This window comes from Antennarius striatus, chromosome 21 (genome assembly GCF_040054535.1).
Source record: "Antennarius striatus isolate MH-2024 chromosome 21, ASM4005453v1, whole genome shotgun sequence".
NCBI lineage: Eukaryota > Metazoa > Chordata > Actinopteri > Lophiiformes > Antennariidae > Antennarius > Antennarius striatus.
Window position 1 is genome coordinate 13,527,621 of NC_090796.1, and position 14,520 is coordinate 13,542,140.

At 39.6% G+C, this 14,520-nt stretch overlaps 4 protein-coding genes across 4 annotated transcripts in view; 2 read left to right on the forward strand and 2 right to left on the reverse strand.

The window, feature by feature from the left end:
- The first annotated feature begins 67 nt into the window (after window positions 1–67).
- psme3 (proteasome activator subunit 3) lies at window positions 68–3,124 on the forward strand. Its single transcript, XM_068305616.1, has 10 exons — window positions 68–209; window positions 725–757; window positions 863–925; window positions 1,174–1,278; window positions 1,360–1,408; window positions 1,487–1,605; window positions 1,775–1,911; window positions 2,009–2,063; window positions 2,179–2,265; window positions 2,387–3,124. Exons 1-10 carry the CDS (start codon window positions 168–170, stop codon window positions 2,465–2,467), a joined length of 771 nt encoding a protein of 256 aa, XP_068161717.1. The 5' UTR covers window positions 68–167; the 3' UTR covers window positions 2,468–3,124.
- Window positions 3,125–4,341: 1,217 nt separating this feature from the next.
- On the reverse strand, window positions 4,342–6,772 carry g6pc1a.1 (glucose-6-phosphatase catalytic subunit 1a, tandem duplicate 1). The gene is made up of 5 exons (XM_068305536.1): window positions 6,510–6,772; window positions 6,323–6,432; window positions 5,764–5,869; window positions 5,547–5,662; window positions 4,342–5,293 (listed from the first exon to the last, which is right to left on the reverse strand). The coding sequence occupies exons 1-5, from the start codon at window positions 6,725–6,727 to the stop codon at window positions 4,779–4,781; spliced, it is 1,065 nt and encodes a 354-aa protein (XP_068161637.1). The 5' UTR covers window positions 6,728–6,772; the 3' UTR covers window positions 4,342–4,778.
- A 1,129-nt stretch (window positions 6,773–7,901) lies between these two features.
- On the forward strand, window positions 7,902–12,351 carry LOC137588033 (zinc finger protein 260-like). Its single transcript, XM_068304754.1, has 4 exons — window positions 7,902–8,158; window positions 9,549–9,651; window positions 9,975–10,064; window positions 10,172–12,351. The coding sequence occupies exons 1-4, from the start codon at window positions 8,066–8,068 to the stop codon at window positions 11,722–11,724; spliced, it is 1,839 nt and encodes a 612-aa protein (XP_068160855.1). The 5' UTR covers window positions 7,902–8,065; the 3' UTR covers window positions 11,725–12,351.
- Window positions 12,352–12,478: 127 nt separating this feature from the next.
- Window positions 12,479–14,520, reverse strand: part of LOC137588032 (ankyrin-3-like) — a 72,420-nt gene continuing 70,378 nt past the window's right edge. Inside the window, exons 48-49 of the mRNA XM_068304753.1 lie at window positions 14,121–14,193; window positions 12,479–13,923 (exon numbers count right to left, since the gene is read on the reverse strand). Coding sequence (XP_068160854.1) covers window positions 14,146–14,193 — 48 coding nt within the window. The 3' untranslated portion in view covers window positions 12,479–13,923; window positions 14,121–14,145. The remainder of the gene's footprint in view (window positions 13,924–14,120; window positions 14,194–14,520) is intronic.

A 14,520-nucleotide genomic window follows, 5' to 3' on the forward strand; every position in this document is an offset into this window, starting at 1 on the left:
AATACGGTGACGTTTCGCACATGCGCACTAAAGGCATCGAGTCTGTCGCATGTCACACACGTCATCATTAAGCTCACAAGTGTGGCTGACAAGCAGTAAGCCACACGTTTACAAGTGAATTTAATGCTGTTGGGACAATCGGTTCTTAGCAAATTTGATAACATAAGATGTCTTCACTCCTCAAGGTGGACAATGAAATTAAAACCAAGGTAGGATTGTTTCGAAACCCCTGTTAAGCTAACACGACGTGTTGTTGCCATTTGCTTGGTAGCACATTAGCCACGTTTTGTAGCATGATGTGAGGTCTGTGATAAGGCCAGGCTAATAGCAGCTAGCAACAGCTAACCGGTGTTTTTCCCGCCTGTTACCTTATACCTGCCAAACCTTCCAGTAAGTGTTGTGGCACCGTGACGTTGAGTTTTAAGAGTAGTGAGGATAGCGTCACGTTGCTGAGCGTAGAGATAATAGCTATTGATTGAAACCAACGCGAACAAAAGAGAGGCCTTAGGTGTGATTTTAGCCGACTCAACAGTCTGTAGTTGTAGCGTTTTTATGTAGTGTAGCTTTTACTTATTAAAAAGATCTACCAGCGACATTTATTAGGTCCGTCTTGATATTTAAATCATCCCTTGTCAAAGCCAGTGAAACATAAAGCGTTAATGATTTTGCCTGTGGTTCCTTGAAGCCAGTCTGACACCTGGGCTCTTTTCTTCTGTGTTTGCAGGTTGATGCTTTCAGAGAACGAATAACTTCAGAAGTAAGTATTGGCTGAGATGTTAAAAAAAAATGTTTGTTAACATATGCAGCTGAAAACTGTTTAGTTGTCAAGCAACACTCAACTTAAGCTTTACCTTTATTTCAGGCAGAAGACTTAGTTGCCAATTTTTTCCCAAAGAAGTTGCTGGAACTTGATCACTTCCTAAAGGTTAGTATTTTTTTCATTCAATTGAAGACAACAAAATCTTAGCTTGGACTAAAGTTTCTATAATGCTTTATGCAGTTTTATATGAATCCTGAGATATTGCAGTACAGATGTTTCAGGTTAAAAAAAAAGGACATTTTTGGTCTCACAGGGTGTTTGTCATATTGCCAATGCCTAATCTTCTCAAGTTACAGAATACAATATCTCAAACAGATTAAAAAATGAAAATAAGCTAGTGTTATTTTTTTCAGGATCCAATCATAAATATCACTGAACTGAAGGAGATACACTCGGACATAAACCTGACGGTGCCGGACCCCATCCTGCTCTCGAACCTGCACGATGGACTAGAAGGGGTGAGGCTCCATTTTTGAGTTTAAAGTACTTAAAACAATTTCTTTGGACAGAGGTAAGAGCAAACTTTATCTCATTCACAGCAAAATGCTAAAAAGAGGAAGCTGGAGGATGGAGCAGAGCAGGATATGGGTGAGTAAAAGTAGGATGTTTTTTCAATTTTGCAATTATCAAACCTGTCACTTTTACTAATTGTCTCTCATCATCCAGTGACTGGCACCAAGGTCTTTGTCATGCCTGGTGGGATGATGAAAAGCAATGGAAACCTTGTTGATCTTATTGAAAAGGTCAAACCAGAGATCAGGACACTCATAGAGAAATGTAACACAGTAAGTATTGTCATTAACTATGTCCCATTGGTTCAAGATGTACAAAAACTAGCTGCACTTCCCAGATGGCTATGAATAGGTGTTGCTGATATGACTTTGGTCATACATATTGGCTGATTACTTTGCAGATGCTCTTGTGTTATAGTATTTTTTTTATTATTATCTGCAGGTCAAAATGTGGGTTCAGCTGCTCATTCCCAGGATAGAGGATGGAAATAACTTCGGAGTGTCCATCCAGGAGGAGACTGTAGCTGAACTCAGGACGGTTGAAGGGGAGGCAGCATCTTACCTCGATCAGATATCAAGGTTTGAAGAAATCATGATCGTATTACTGTTGATGAACTATGAGACTTGACACTGCCACATTTTATTTTAAAATGTGTTTCTACTTTTTTCTTTGTAGATATTACATCACAAGGGCAAAGCTGGTTTCCAAAATAGCAAAATATCCACATGTGGTACGTGAATTACTGTGTGAAAGGAATGGAAACTACCTATCAGTGGATTAACTTTTTGAGGTTGCTTGTTAACTAGCTAACATTTATTGAAATATGTGCATGTTTTGTTTATTAGGAGGACTATCGGCGCACAGTAACAGAAATCGACGAGAAGGAATACATCAGTCTGAAGATCATTGTTTCGGAGCTCCGAAATCAATACGTACGTCATGATCCTTATTTATTATTAAAGGTTCTTTATTAATAAGGATGTAATGGAAACATTTTCCCTTTTCCTGTATTTCTACACACTTAGATGTGTTTTTTTTTCTTCTTGACAATAGGTAACGTTACACGACATGATCCTGAAGAACATTGAGAAAATCAAGAGGCCACGAAGCAGTAATACCGACGCATTGTACTGATGTTTGATCCATCTCCGCCTCTGCCTCTCATCTCCACCACGGTTCCCCTGCCTTGTTCAGTGAGACAGGACTACATCTAGACATTCATCTACTTCAGTACAATCTCATTCAGCCCATTACAACAATGGCTTCCATAGATGGACAAAATGCACATGTTTTTGTTTTAATTGTAAAATATTTTTGTTGTTTTAAAACATTTGAAGACATAAATATTGTCTTGGAAAATGGGGAGATAGCTCATAGACTAAAAGTGCTATGTATTTTTTAATTTTAATTAAACATTCGTCCTCAGATCTTTGTGAACCTGCCTTACTGGACTAGAGTGGTTTATTTTCTCACCCGCAGTATCACTGATTGTGAGCTTGTTTAGATCTGAGTCTGGAGAATGGTGATTTGCAGTATGTGCGTCACAGGGTTGTTGTTGTTGTTTTTTACACTAAATATTAGACATAACTGACACATTTAGTCATACTAGATAAGAAAACTAAGCAGAATTCATTAGCTTTCTGTTAAATTTCAAATACTAAAGCATCCCAGTACGATGCTGTCGGGTAACATATCTTACAGTAATAGATTTGGAATTTTTTGGCAGTATTGGTTTAGGAATGTTGGTCAACAATAGAATATTTCATTAGTTATGCAAATGTATGTAATCATTCAATTATTCAAAGATTTATAGGCTTAATAAAAAAAATATAATTGTAGATCTCACTATGTAGTTGTGCTCTCTTGACCGGCAGGGGGCGCTGTCGCACCTAATTTTCTACAATACAAATACAGTAGCTGATTTCCATACGGTATAAAGTCTAAGGAACACACACCACATGGACAAACAACCAACTCTGTTGTGATTGTAAATCTATATGAGTATGTAATTCATTTTTGACAGTGATACATATGCAGAATTGAAAATATTGGCATCTCACACAGATCCACACCTACACACAATGAAAAACCTTTGGCAGCTGTATAGATATTTTGCACACAATCATCAATGATTTCATAACTTGACAAGGCATCAGATATGCAATGCATTTTATTTTTTCTCTACTAAGACTTTTATTGTGAAAAGCATCAAGGTTGCAGAGGCACCTGAGATTCAGCTACAAAACAACACTTTCTGGCGCTGTTGCCTTTTAATACAGTCCAAACCTTCACATACATTTCAGACTGTAAATCTAAACTCAATGCAGACAGAAAAAAAACGAGACTGCAGCGCCTGTGTACAGACACTGACATACATTCTCAACCTGAGGTTCATGTTGTTGTCTCGGTAAGACGTCACTGATAAGATTTGTCCATCACAAGTGATGAAAACAACTAGTGGTGCTGATTGTTCAAAATAAGGTTATGCAACAGTACGCATGAGCAGCAACACGCTGATATGACTATCAGAGAAACTTCAATTTCTAAATCATCTTGACTGACTACTGGTAATAATTTTATGAAGAAAAGATTCAGCTATATAAAAATCCAACAACCTGAAAAAACTGAACTTTGATATTTTGATCACTTGATGTGACTCACACCTACAGCTCTGATTCGCTGTCAGTGCTGTGGATCACAGTACTCTGACTCGGGCCATGCCTAGCCTCGAGTGGCACACGTGTTGTCTGCAATCAATCCTGCCCCTTGACCCTCCATGTCTCTTTTGAAAGTTCACAGTTATGGTGAAAGGCAGTGTCACTATGTGGGACTGCCGAGTGATGGGAGCGTGGTCTAGTTAATATTTAATGGTTGTTCCTACCAGAGAATTAATCAGTATCAGTCTGAGACATTCTGAGAAAATCAATGAGGGGAACAAGGCACCTCTAGAACAACCACAAAAACAAGAAAGACTCTTGATCCACAGTGAACTGTTGTAAAAACACGTTTATTTAAATTACTAGCAGTACCATCGAGCTGAAACACTGTTCTGAGGTTTGAACCATATCTGTGTAAAAAAAATATTTTTTCACACATGCAGTTTATACTTGTAGTCATAATGAAAAAAAGAATGTCTGCAGACATTTTTCTGTAATAATCAGTTTCCCCAGCCTTGAATTCCTCCCCCACCCCCCACCCCACAAGGCAGAGAAGAAACAACATACATGGAATATTAACCGATAGGTTTTCAGCTATGAAAAGTATATTTCCCAGTCAAACTACAGTACATGTCCCTGTAAGGAACTGATTTCTGTCAGAATAATTTCATGGACATTGACTGAAAAAGTCTCATTTCCCTCATGTAATGAACATGTGAGGAAACAACCCTAGTAAATATACAAAATTAAACTAATTACAGACTTTAAACAACTTTTTTGCACCTAAATCACAATTTCTTGTGTTCTCTCTTTCCTTTAAAAATCCGACAAAGTGCCCAAGGAACCAAAAAGGTCGGGATTAAAACCGCAACTGCATTTTTGCTGAAAGACAGGAAGTAAAAAGTGATCTTCATGTGATTTCCAGCAGAAAATGTCCAGAAATCCAACAGCTGAAGCAGAATCAAGGAGAAAATAATACATCCCAGCTTGAAACTGGTGCCCGTTTTCTTCATCCTGTTCCCAGTGTAGAGGGGCGAGTGCAGACCCAGGCCGAGGCCAAACATGGCGCCCATGTTACGCACAAAGCTGGAGAAGGGCATGGAGTCTAAATGGACCCAATCCTGTCTCACGCACCACTTCTGGGCTTTGGCCATTGACCACAACATGTCCAGGCCGATAGCTCTGAGCAGGAGGTCGAAGCAAAACGCGAAAGCAGTCAAGAAGACGATTGTGAAAATATATTTTTGAAGGCTAGCGTTGTAGATCCCTTTCTCCCTTGAGACAACCACCGCAACGAGTAGACCTGACATGAAAACAGATGAAAAAGATTCATGAAATAATGGCAGCCATCCAAATATTGCACATTCCAGCAGGTTTGTTTTGCTCCTGTATATACCACATGGTGAGGAATGTTTTTATGGCATCAAATAAGTAATCTCACCCAATCACAGGCCAGAACGGGTTCAGATATCTTCTATATGTCAGATATACCATAAATTCTCACAAATAAAGCTTTAATCGTTGCAATATGGCGGGGTTTTTTTTAATAGCCTAACCTATAATTGCTCCAGCAATGACCTGATGAGGGAAGTGTGCAAGGATGTAGAGCCTGGACATTCCGACAACCAACTCCATCAGGCCCATCAGCGTCCACAGGCCGACCTGCAGGAGTCTGACACAGAGGAAACACTGAAAGTGGCTGAACGGGTTGACCTTGAGTCTACTTGGCATCGAAACTGAAAAGAAATAAAAGATTTTGTGCCACGGACTCACTTGTACAGTAGAGGGTGGCAATTCTTCTCTGCTGCAATAGAGAGCATCGACGTGACCATCACATACCAGACCCCAGCTACAGCCATAGCGTGACCCGACGGGCTTCCTGCAAAGGACAGACGTCATCTCATCATGTGTTCACCCTTTATAATCTATAATTATTTTCTTTATGTAAATCAGGTTATTTTTTTAATTGAAACTGATTTGTCAAAGCTTCAGGACAGAGTGCCAGCTCATATTTATATATGATCTCTTTATATAAGCTGTGACATGACTACACCTGTCAAATAATTGACAGGTGTGGTGCTTTCCTCTGAAACATATTGGAATAGAATTGTAGAGAAACACAACAGCCTATGGGAAAAGACTCATTTATATATTTTACAAATGCATGCCTGCAGGATTCCCTGGAAAGAGATACTAGATTATATAAACTGTGAATTTCTTTACACCTATAAACGATAAAAACACTACTGGGGTTCATAATATCACGATCATGTTTGAAACAACACTTTATATATTATCTAGCCATGATCATTTGCTGCGATCTAGTTTTTACCTGGTCCGGTCTCACATGTGATGGGAAACTGCTCCAGAACCGGGAGCGGTCCTTCACCATAATAGCTGGTCTCATGAACCCACCAGTATGGTCTCTCCCCAAACAGAACCCTACCACAAAAACACAAACCAAATTCAGAATGCAGCTTCTCTCTAGTGCTTTAATCGTTTAATTTGAGCGGGTTTACCATTTTAGGATCATGTTGAGCCAATCTCCTATGACCGCCACCCAGACGAGCCTGAGCGCCGTCTCCCTCCTCAGGAAGAACCATACCGGGAAGAAGTAAAAGAACGTGAAGCGAAGATCGCCCACTGTGGTCGCCAGACCAAAAAAATCCTCACACCAGCTGTAATTCTTCTGCAAATAAACCAGTACTTCAACCCCCCACCCGTGGAGAAGATCCATGATACCACTGACTGTACCTCAGGACGATGCAAAGAATCTGTTGTGCTTTAACTCATAATCGCCCCTTTTCTATATGAGCCTCAATGGACTTTAATCAAGGCTGTGAGACTTGTTTGCTTTTGGCAGCATGCAGACAGGTTTCCTGACCTTTGCACTCACGAGGGCCCCCCTCTGCTAATCGTCACGGAACTCAGCCCCCACCCCGCTGAAGGATCACAAATGAATCTCTCCGATTGGTGTGAACGAAATACTCGCTGCTACTGTTCCGTTAGCGTTAGTTCACCCCCCGCTGTGAGAAACGTCAAACTACAACTCCTATACAACCTCCAACCTTATCACCGACAATTTCCCCTCGTGTCTACTACGCCCAGATCTCTTAATCATTGAGCTTCTTATGTAAGCCGGGTCCCACGATCATCATAAAAAACAATTACGTAACTCAAATGTTACTCTTGAGTGGCTGAATGAAGGGCGAATAAATACATGAATCATTCAATAATGAAAGAAATCAGTCTGAGCCTGAAATGAATATCTGTAGAATATTTTTTAATTTATTCTAAGAACTTCAATGGGATGGTCGATATTTTATTTTCCCAGTTTTTTTAATGATACATTCGGTGACATTTGTGAATTGAAGCCACTGAACTGACTTCCTTTCCTTGCTGCTGGCATTCGCTGCGACAGATGGTCATTCTGTTTTACATCTCGTTTGGGTTACAGAACCCCCAATAACTCTCAGTCCTGTATTATATGTGCAAATTATATTATATATTATTATACATATGTGATGAAAGTATAAATGCTTACCTCTTTTAATTGATTTTTGGTCTAGGTCTGCTAGTATTATCTATTTATGTATACTTAAGTCATTTAATCCCATAGTTCTGATATAGGTCATCTTTATTTTCACAGAAATGTTAGACCAGAAATCTATATCTGTTGTAACTGCTAATAATTAATTGATGTCAGAAACTTGGAATAAAGGGCCCCAACTTTATTTTTGACCATTTATTTTTAAGATCATAATGTTTTTCATTTTATAATTTTTAAGAAGCAAGTCATTTCAAATGACCAGATTAGTTATTATATAGTGCAATATTTTCCTCTGAAATGTAGTGATTTGAAATAGGAGAAACTTACTTCTCTTGACTGTAATTTAGTAAATGTACAAAGAATCTACACAACCTGAAGCACAACTTTGCTCACTTGTTATTTTCTATTTTCCGGTTGATGCTTATCGCCATGGACACACAATCTGCTCTGTGCTGTGGTTGATCATTGACTTCTGTGAGATTAAACACGTGGTGTTTGGTCAGGTATCTAAAGGCCGGTTTTTGGATGCTGTTTTGTGAAGTCCAGGTGTGTGTCTGTCTCTCCAGAGTCTTCATCGCTGCTCACGTCCCCCCATCAGACCTGCTGGTGTTGGAAAAGGTCAGAATGGCCCACCCCTCTGTGCTGTTACGCTTGCTATTCAATGCTTAATATTGACACCGTTGTTTCAGTGGGTTTGCTGTTACGTGTGCGCACACCGAACTACACCATGTTTTTTTCATCGTTAATGCATTGTGGTTTTAAGTTGTACTTTTTTTAGAAAAGAAATTTCTCACAAAAAAAAAAAAAAATCACAAAACTCCACCTGAATTCAAAGATGAATTGATTAATTTGAAGTCCAAGGTCAACATCGAAGTGACCTCTCAGATCATTTCCGGACATAATTTAAGAATGTGTACATTCATCAGAACTTAAATTCGTCCATCCAGTGTCATGACAACCTGTTAAGACTGCATGATTAATCAATATAAAATCAAGATTTGACTCACACCAACACGGTTAAAAAGGAATCTTGCAGTACTACATTTTACACTTATCGGAAATTATTTGAAAAAAAAAATAAATAAATTATATACTGTATATATATATAAAGTGGAAATAAATCTGGAATACTCTCTGAAAATTGTTGCCTATGTAATTGTGGTCAAAGACAAACAAACTTGACCGCATTCAGACAATCAAGGTAGCTCATTGTCATTACGTCATTATGAACTTTCGGTTAGATGCAACTGCTTTATGAATGTATGCGCAATGACAATGAAACTGGATCTAATCTAATCTAATCTAATCTAATCCAAATAGAAAACACTCGTCATTCACAGATTGAGTTTAAACTGGTTCTGCAGCGTTGTTTTGTGCGTAATCCAGAATGTAAGGTTACAAAGGTGAAACTGAGACACGTGAGTTCCTCCACACATTGACATCCTACAAGACAAACAAAACGTGACCAGTTCATCTTTACCACATGCTTATTCACCCTGTTTCATGAAAATCTAATAGATTACTTTTGCGTAATCTCACTAAATTGCAAAAGAAAAAAACAATCAATTTAAAGTATTTTTTGAATGATAGTACTTGTTCAATTTTTTTTAAAAAATTAAACATATATCAGCATTAAAATATCTCGACCTCCTTCTTCTTTTCTTGTGGGCACGAATTTTACCTGGAATATAAAATGTATTGAACATATTTATACCTTTATTTAAGTAAAGATATCGCTTCATCTCCATAATGCCTCGGCTACTAGCGGTGTGTAGCTGTAATACCACGTCACAACACAGGGTGGCGACATTTCCGAGCGAGGGGAAGATTTGACCAAATAAGAACAGAAGGAAACGACCCCGGAAGTAATATTGTTTACATCCACCCCTAAGAAACTAGTTTCCCTAGTGACCTGTTGGCGGTGTTTTTGTGCTGTGGTGGGCTGAGAGGGGCTGTGGTTGTGGGTTTAAAATGCTCACAGATTAAATAAGGACCTCACCAAATGCAGGTTTTTAGGGCGCTGGTGACCCAAAGACTGGCGGCAGCTGCGGAGGAGATCGTCGGCGCCGTGGAGGGGCTGATAACCGAGAAGAGGACGCTCACCACACCCGGTGTGTTCAAATTAGCACGTTTTGTCATAAGAATGACGCAATTTAAAATGTTCCGTGCACCAGTCAAACTGTTACCGATTTATTAATTGTTAGAACCTATTTTAGGTATTTGAAGCAGTTTTCTTTTTTTCCATTTAAAATCATGCTGGAGTTTAGAAAATTTCAAAAAACAAAAAAAAATAGTTCCGTTAAAACTTAAAAAGGCTTATTCTCCACGCTGAATTTTTTTTTTTTTTAATGTTTGTGGGCAAAGCTTTTTGATGCACACCAGGATTTAAAAACTGCACACACATCTACTCACTGTACCATCTCGTCTCTCACAGGAATGCCACCTGAACAGCAGAAGTCTTTTGTACATGAGCAACTGACTGCTGTCGCCAATGACATCTTTAAGATCTTGGAGATGGTGATGGGTGAGTAGGAGGCAGACATTTCTGGTTCTCACGAGGAGATCTCACATTTCGTATTTTTATTAACGTTGCAGGTCTGAGCTGTCTTTTCTTTTGGATCTTCCCTTTAGGTGGACTAACTGGGTCTGACTGTCAACAGGATGCTACCTCTAAAATGCTGAAATGTGGGTGGAGCAGGCTCTCCACTCACGTCTGGGAAACATCAAATCCACAACAGAATAATGACACATCCATGGAAACAAACCCTGAGTTGAGCCAATACAATGGGTCACATCCTCAAACACAAAGAGCAGAAAAAGGAACCTCAGGTAGGATGGAAACTGAGACACAAAGAGGTGACCAGAACATTCCATCATCTGACATTTCAGAAGCTGGGAGCGAAGGTAGTGGTGATAGTGATACAGAGCTTAATGACAAAGGTTTAAAATCAATCAAAAGAAAAGGATTTGAAAGACAAACTCAGGTTTCAGAGTGTTGCAAAATGTGTGGAGCATCTCAGCACAAGGGGAAGAAAATTAAACTTCATGCAAGGACAATTTCTCCAACAAACAATTTTCAAATTACGGGACAGAGCTGTTGCAGAGTTTGTGGGAAGGTGTTCCGATACAAACGTTCATTCCTGAAACATGTACTTCGGCACGAAAGGAGCTCCGATCAGTGTGGAGCTTGTGGAAAGCAATTGGACCCTGACGAAAGCTTGAAGCTACATTTGCAAACCCACAACGTGGAGAACATCTGCAGGGAAGGGAGACGATCAGAGTGTTCAGACACTGACAGCAGCGATGACTGGAAAGACAGCGAAGGGACTGAGAGTCGAGAATGCGAGAGAGACAGGACCTCTTTACAGAAGCCGCCAGAAGCGAAAAATCGGGGATTAAAACCAAGTGGCCAAAAAAATAAGGATGTATCAGAAATGAAATATCGATGTAAAGTGTGCTGCAAGGCTTTCTGTTACAGGGCATCTTTTCTGAAGCATGTGCAAGAGGAGGAAAGGGATGCAGATGTTTGCGGCGTGTGTGGCGAGCGGTTTGATTCTGACGACAGTCTGAGGCTTCATCTGCAAACGTACATCCGAACAAATGACTGCGAAGTTTGTGGCAAACGCTTCGATGGCCTCAAACAGCTGGAGATGCACATGAGAACCCACACAGGAGAGAAGCCATATGTCTGCGCCGTGTGCGGAAAAGCCTTCGCGCAGAACGGGAACTTGATGGGACACATGAGAGTCCACACCGGGGAGAGGCCGTATGCTTGCAGCGTGTGCGGTCAGAGCTTCAGCTTTAAAGAATACATGACGGCTCATCTGAGGATCCACACGGGGGAGAAGCCGTTTCTCTGTAGCGTCTGCGGGAAAGGATTCAGACAGAGGGGGACCCTGAAAACGCACATGATGATCCACACGGGCGAGTGCACGCACCATTGCAGCGTTTGCGACAAAAAATTCTACAAGAGCGGAGCGTTGAAGATTCACATGAGGTCCCACACGGGGGAGAAGCCGTACCTGTGCAACGTCTGCGGGAAAAGATTTGCGGCGAGCGGCTCCCTGATGAAACACATGGGCGCCCACGAGGGTTCGCGAGAACATCTGCGGCGAGGACCTGAAGAGACACGTTCACACTCAAGGGAACCAACCCACATCGCCAACGAGTCACTCGAGTTTTGATGCTGTCTGTTAGACAGTTGTTTCTCAGTTTTTTGTATTTATGTGACATCATTTCAGGGTGTTTAGACAAAACACTCAGTTATCAACCCGTCATTAGAGAATAGCCATTTTACATAACAATTTGGTTATTATTATATCTATTATTGTGTTACTGCCATGTTGATCATGCTCCAGGTTTTTATTCTGATTTTGCAGTCACTACCTGTGCTGTAAATGCCAACAAAGTCAGTTGAAGCAGTAAACAAACCAATAAATACAAACAGCGTATTCAAAGAGTCAGTTGTAAATGACTGACATGGTCAGCATCAAGTTTTTTCATGTGTCCCTTTTTTTAACAGATAAAAATATATGAAATGTACGTTGCTGTTTCCTAGACGGAATTTTTATACTTAAAAGTGGATTGTATTCTTGGTCAGAAAAAATTGCGTGCAGAACCACAAAGATTGTGTTTAAACTCCTAAGAGGTCTTGCATTGCATTTGCAAAGATATTAAACGTCTATAGTCATATTGTCACAAGTTTTTCAGTCAGAAGGTATGTTGCTGCAATATTCAAATAAAAACGTGAAGGAAACCGGTTGACTTTTTTTTTTAGATGTAATCTGAGAACAGCACCTGTCATGTAGAAACACATTTCTGGCCATGTGAATGAATATGTGGGCTCTGAACCTCTAAAGATCTGAATTGCTATATGAGCTATAACATTCCTTTTAAGCTTTTTACCCTGAAAATATAGAAAAATGTCCGACTCAGATGTAGGTTTAAACACAATTTATTTTTCTGTTTAAATAATTACTTGGATCATCCAGTGTAGGCTATGTTGGTTGTCATACATGTCAGTACCAGATTATTCAACAATGGATGCTTGGGGTAGTTTTGTCTGAAAAAATAAAAGCAAAATTGGACAAAACTGAGAAAAAAAATACACAGGAAGAGAATATCAGATTTTTTTTTTTTTACCAAGGTGTGATGAACTGTGATTTAGTAAAAAGGATTAAATTTGAATAATGCAGCTAAAAATGCAATTCTGTTCTCAAGCTATTAAATAAAGATAAATGTCTTCAAAACCCTTTTTGAATTCAGAGCAGATCTAAAAGCTTGAACATACACTTCTAGATTGCATGATTGGTTCACAGAAACACACACACACACACAGGGCTGCTAGTAGTTTGAAGATAGCATATTGTGCTAGTCTGCAGGTTACATTCAGGGACCTTCCTGAAAGCGTGGAAAATAAGCGTTATCTATCTGCGCCACTGGAGTGTTCTGATTTTTGTAAAAAAAAAATAAAAAAAAAACAGCAAGAGATGACCTTGGTTCGGGTTAACGTGAACACCTACAGAGATGAGTCCCACCACTGTCTCTTATTGTATTTCAGTGCTTTTGAATTAGGAGGGGAAAAACCAAAACGAGTCCAAAAATAAAGTGACATCACATGCAGCAAAATATTTCTCTGAAGAAAAGTCCCGCAGTCTGAGCACGAGCTGTTTGTCATCAAACATCCTCTCTTTAAAAGACAGGTTTTTGACTTTCCCTCGCCTCTTTTTAATCTTTTTTAAATTCATTTGGAAGAGCATGTAAGGTCGCGCCCGAGTCGACGGAACGGCAACGCCTTCTCACTACAAATGCACCGACTCTGCAAAGCTTCATCAAAACCAACCAGTGCATAAATAATCTGTGAAGCTACCGATTTATTCCGATTTTAAACAGTGTCATTATATATACAACAAAAAAATCACCCCTTTGCTATTATATATATATATTTTTTTTTAAAAAACAACCATGTGGCACCCTCCAATACTGTGGGTCCAGGAGGAAAAAATAGACCATATAATGAGTGTCTCCGAGAGTGAATCACACGTCTTTTCCTCATCAGCAGTTTGTCATTTCATTATTTTTTTGTGCCATCTTTGGTCACAGATGCTTTTCATTCATTGAAGATTTCAAAAAAAAAGTTCCAGTTTCCATCCGCACGTGTCCTTCGACGCTGCCTTTCCCAAACTGAATGACTTTTGGTGACATGCTCATGCGAAATCAACGAGAAGCAACTTGTTCGTTTGTTTGTTGTGTTGCTGTAGAAACCATGCGTTTGTAAGTGAAGTCTTCAGACACACTTGTCTGATTGACGAGGCTTTGGGTCGGTTCCTCCTCCTTGGGGGAGGAGGTTGTGGTGATGTTGCAGGTGGATATAGGTGGACCTGCTGGAAAGAATTACACGTTTAGATGAATGAATGGGTCAATAATTGTGCATTGACCTTCCACTTATCTAAGCGATTCCAGAATCTGTAAAAATATTGAAACGATCGTGAAACGTGCAGATTATTGCTAACTGCTATTTTTTAAAATCGCTCCATCCTTAAATTTAGCATGTTGATCATTTTTCTTATATTTTTCTTACCTCGCTCAGTTGAGCAGCTCTTCCATTATGATTGACTCTTCTTCCCTTGTTTCTTGCTGTTGCCATCTACGGTCTTGGTGGAGAAACAAAAAGTTAGTGTTGTGTTCATGCTCAATACGACATGTAAATGTTAAACGGAACAGAGTTTGAGCTCGACTATTGATTTTCTGGAGATCGCAGCAACATGCTGGAGAGAGAAAAGGCTGTTAATATTACTGCTGCAAAATCACACATGCATCAACACGTGTTAAAAAAGAGGAAGCAGAAATAGTTATGTTCTATATTAGAAACAAAACATATTAGTAACATCACAAGTCCGATCGATGAGACAGGGTTACACTGGAGAGCAGAAAAAAACAGCACAAAACAACAACTGCAATTGGACAAACTCAAATATCCT

Bases quoted from the DNA above. Each gene is read 5' to 3' on its own strand.
- psme3 (XM_068305616.1), top strand. From the start codon at position 168: ATGTCTTCACTCCTCAAGGTGGACAATGAAATTAAAACCAAG. The intron at 926-1,173 runs GTTAGTATTTTT...TATTTTTTTCAG, and splicing joins AACTTGATCACTTCCTAAAG to GATCCAATCATAAATATCAC. The intron at 1,409-1,486 runs GTGAGTAAAAGT...CTCATCATCCAG, and splicing joins TGGAGCAGAGCAGGATATGG to TGACTGGCACCAAGGTCTTT.
- g6pc1a.1 (XM_068305536.1), bottom strand. From the start codon at position 6,727: ATGGATCTTCTCCACGGGTGGGGGGTTGAAGTACTGGTTTATTTGCAG. The intron at 5,663-5,763 runs GTGAGTCCGTGG...CCTCTGTGTCAG, and splicing joins TGCCACCCTCTACTGTACAA to ACTCCTGCAGGTCGGCCTGT. The intron at 5,294-5,546 runs GTTAGGCTATTA...TTTTCATGTCAG, and splicing joins CATTGCTGGAGCAATTATAG to GTCTACTCGTTGCGGTGGTT.
- LOC137588033 (XM_068304754.1), top strand. From the start codon at position 8,066: ATGCTGTTTTGTGAAGTCCAGGTGTGTGTCTGTCTCTCCAGAGTCTTC. The intron at 8,159-9,548 runs GTCAGAATGGCC...CACCAAATGCAG, and splicing joins ACCTGCTGGTGTTGGAAAAG to GTTTTTAGGGCGCTGGTGAC. The intron at 9,652-9,974 runs GTGTGTTCAAAT...CGTCTCTCACAG, and splicing joins GAGGACGCTCACCACACCCG to GAATGCCACCTGAACAGCAG.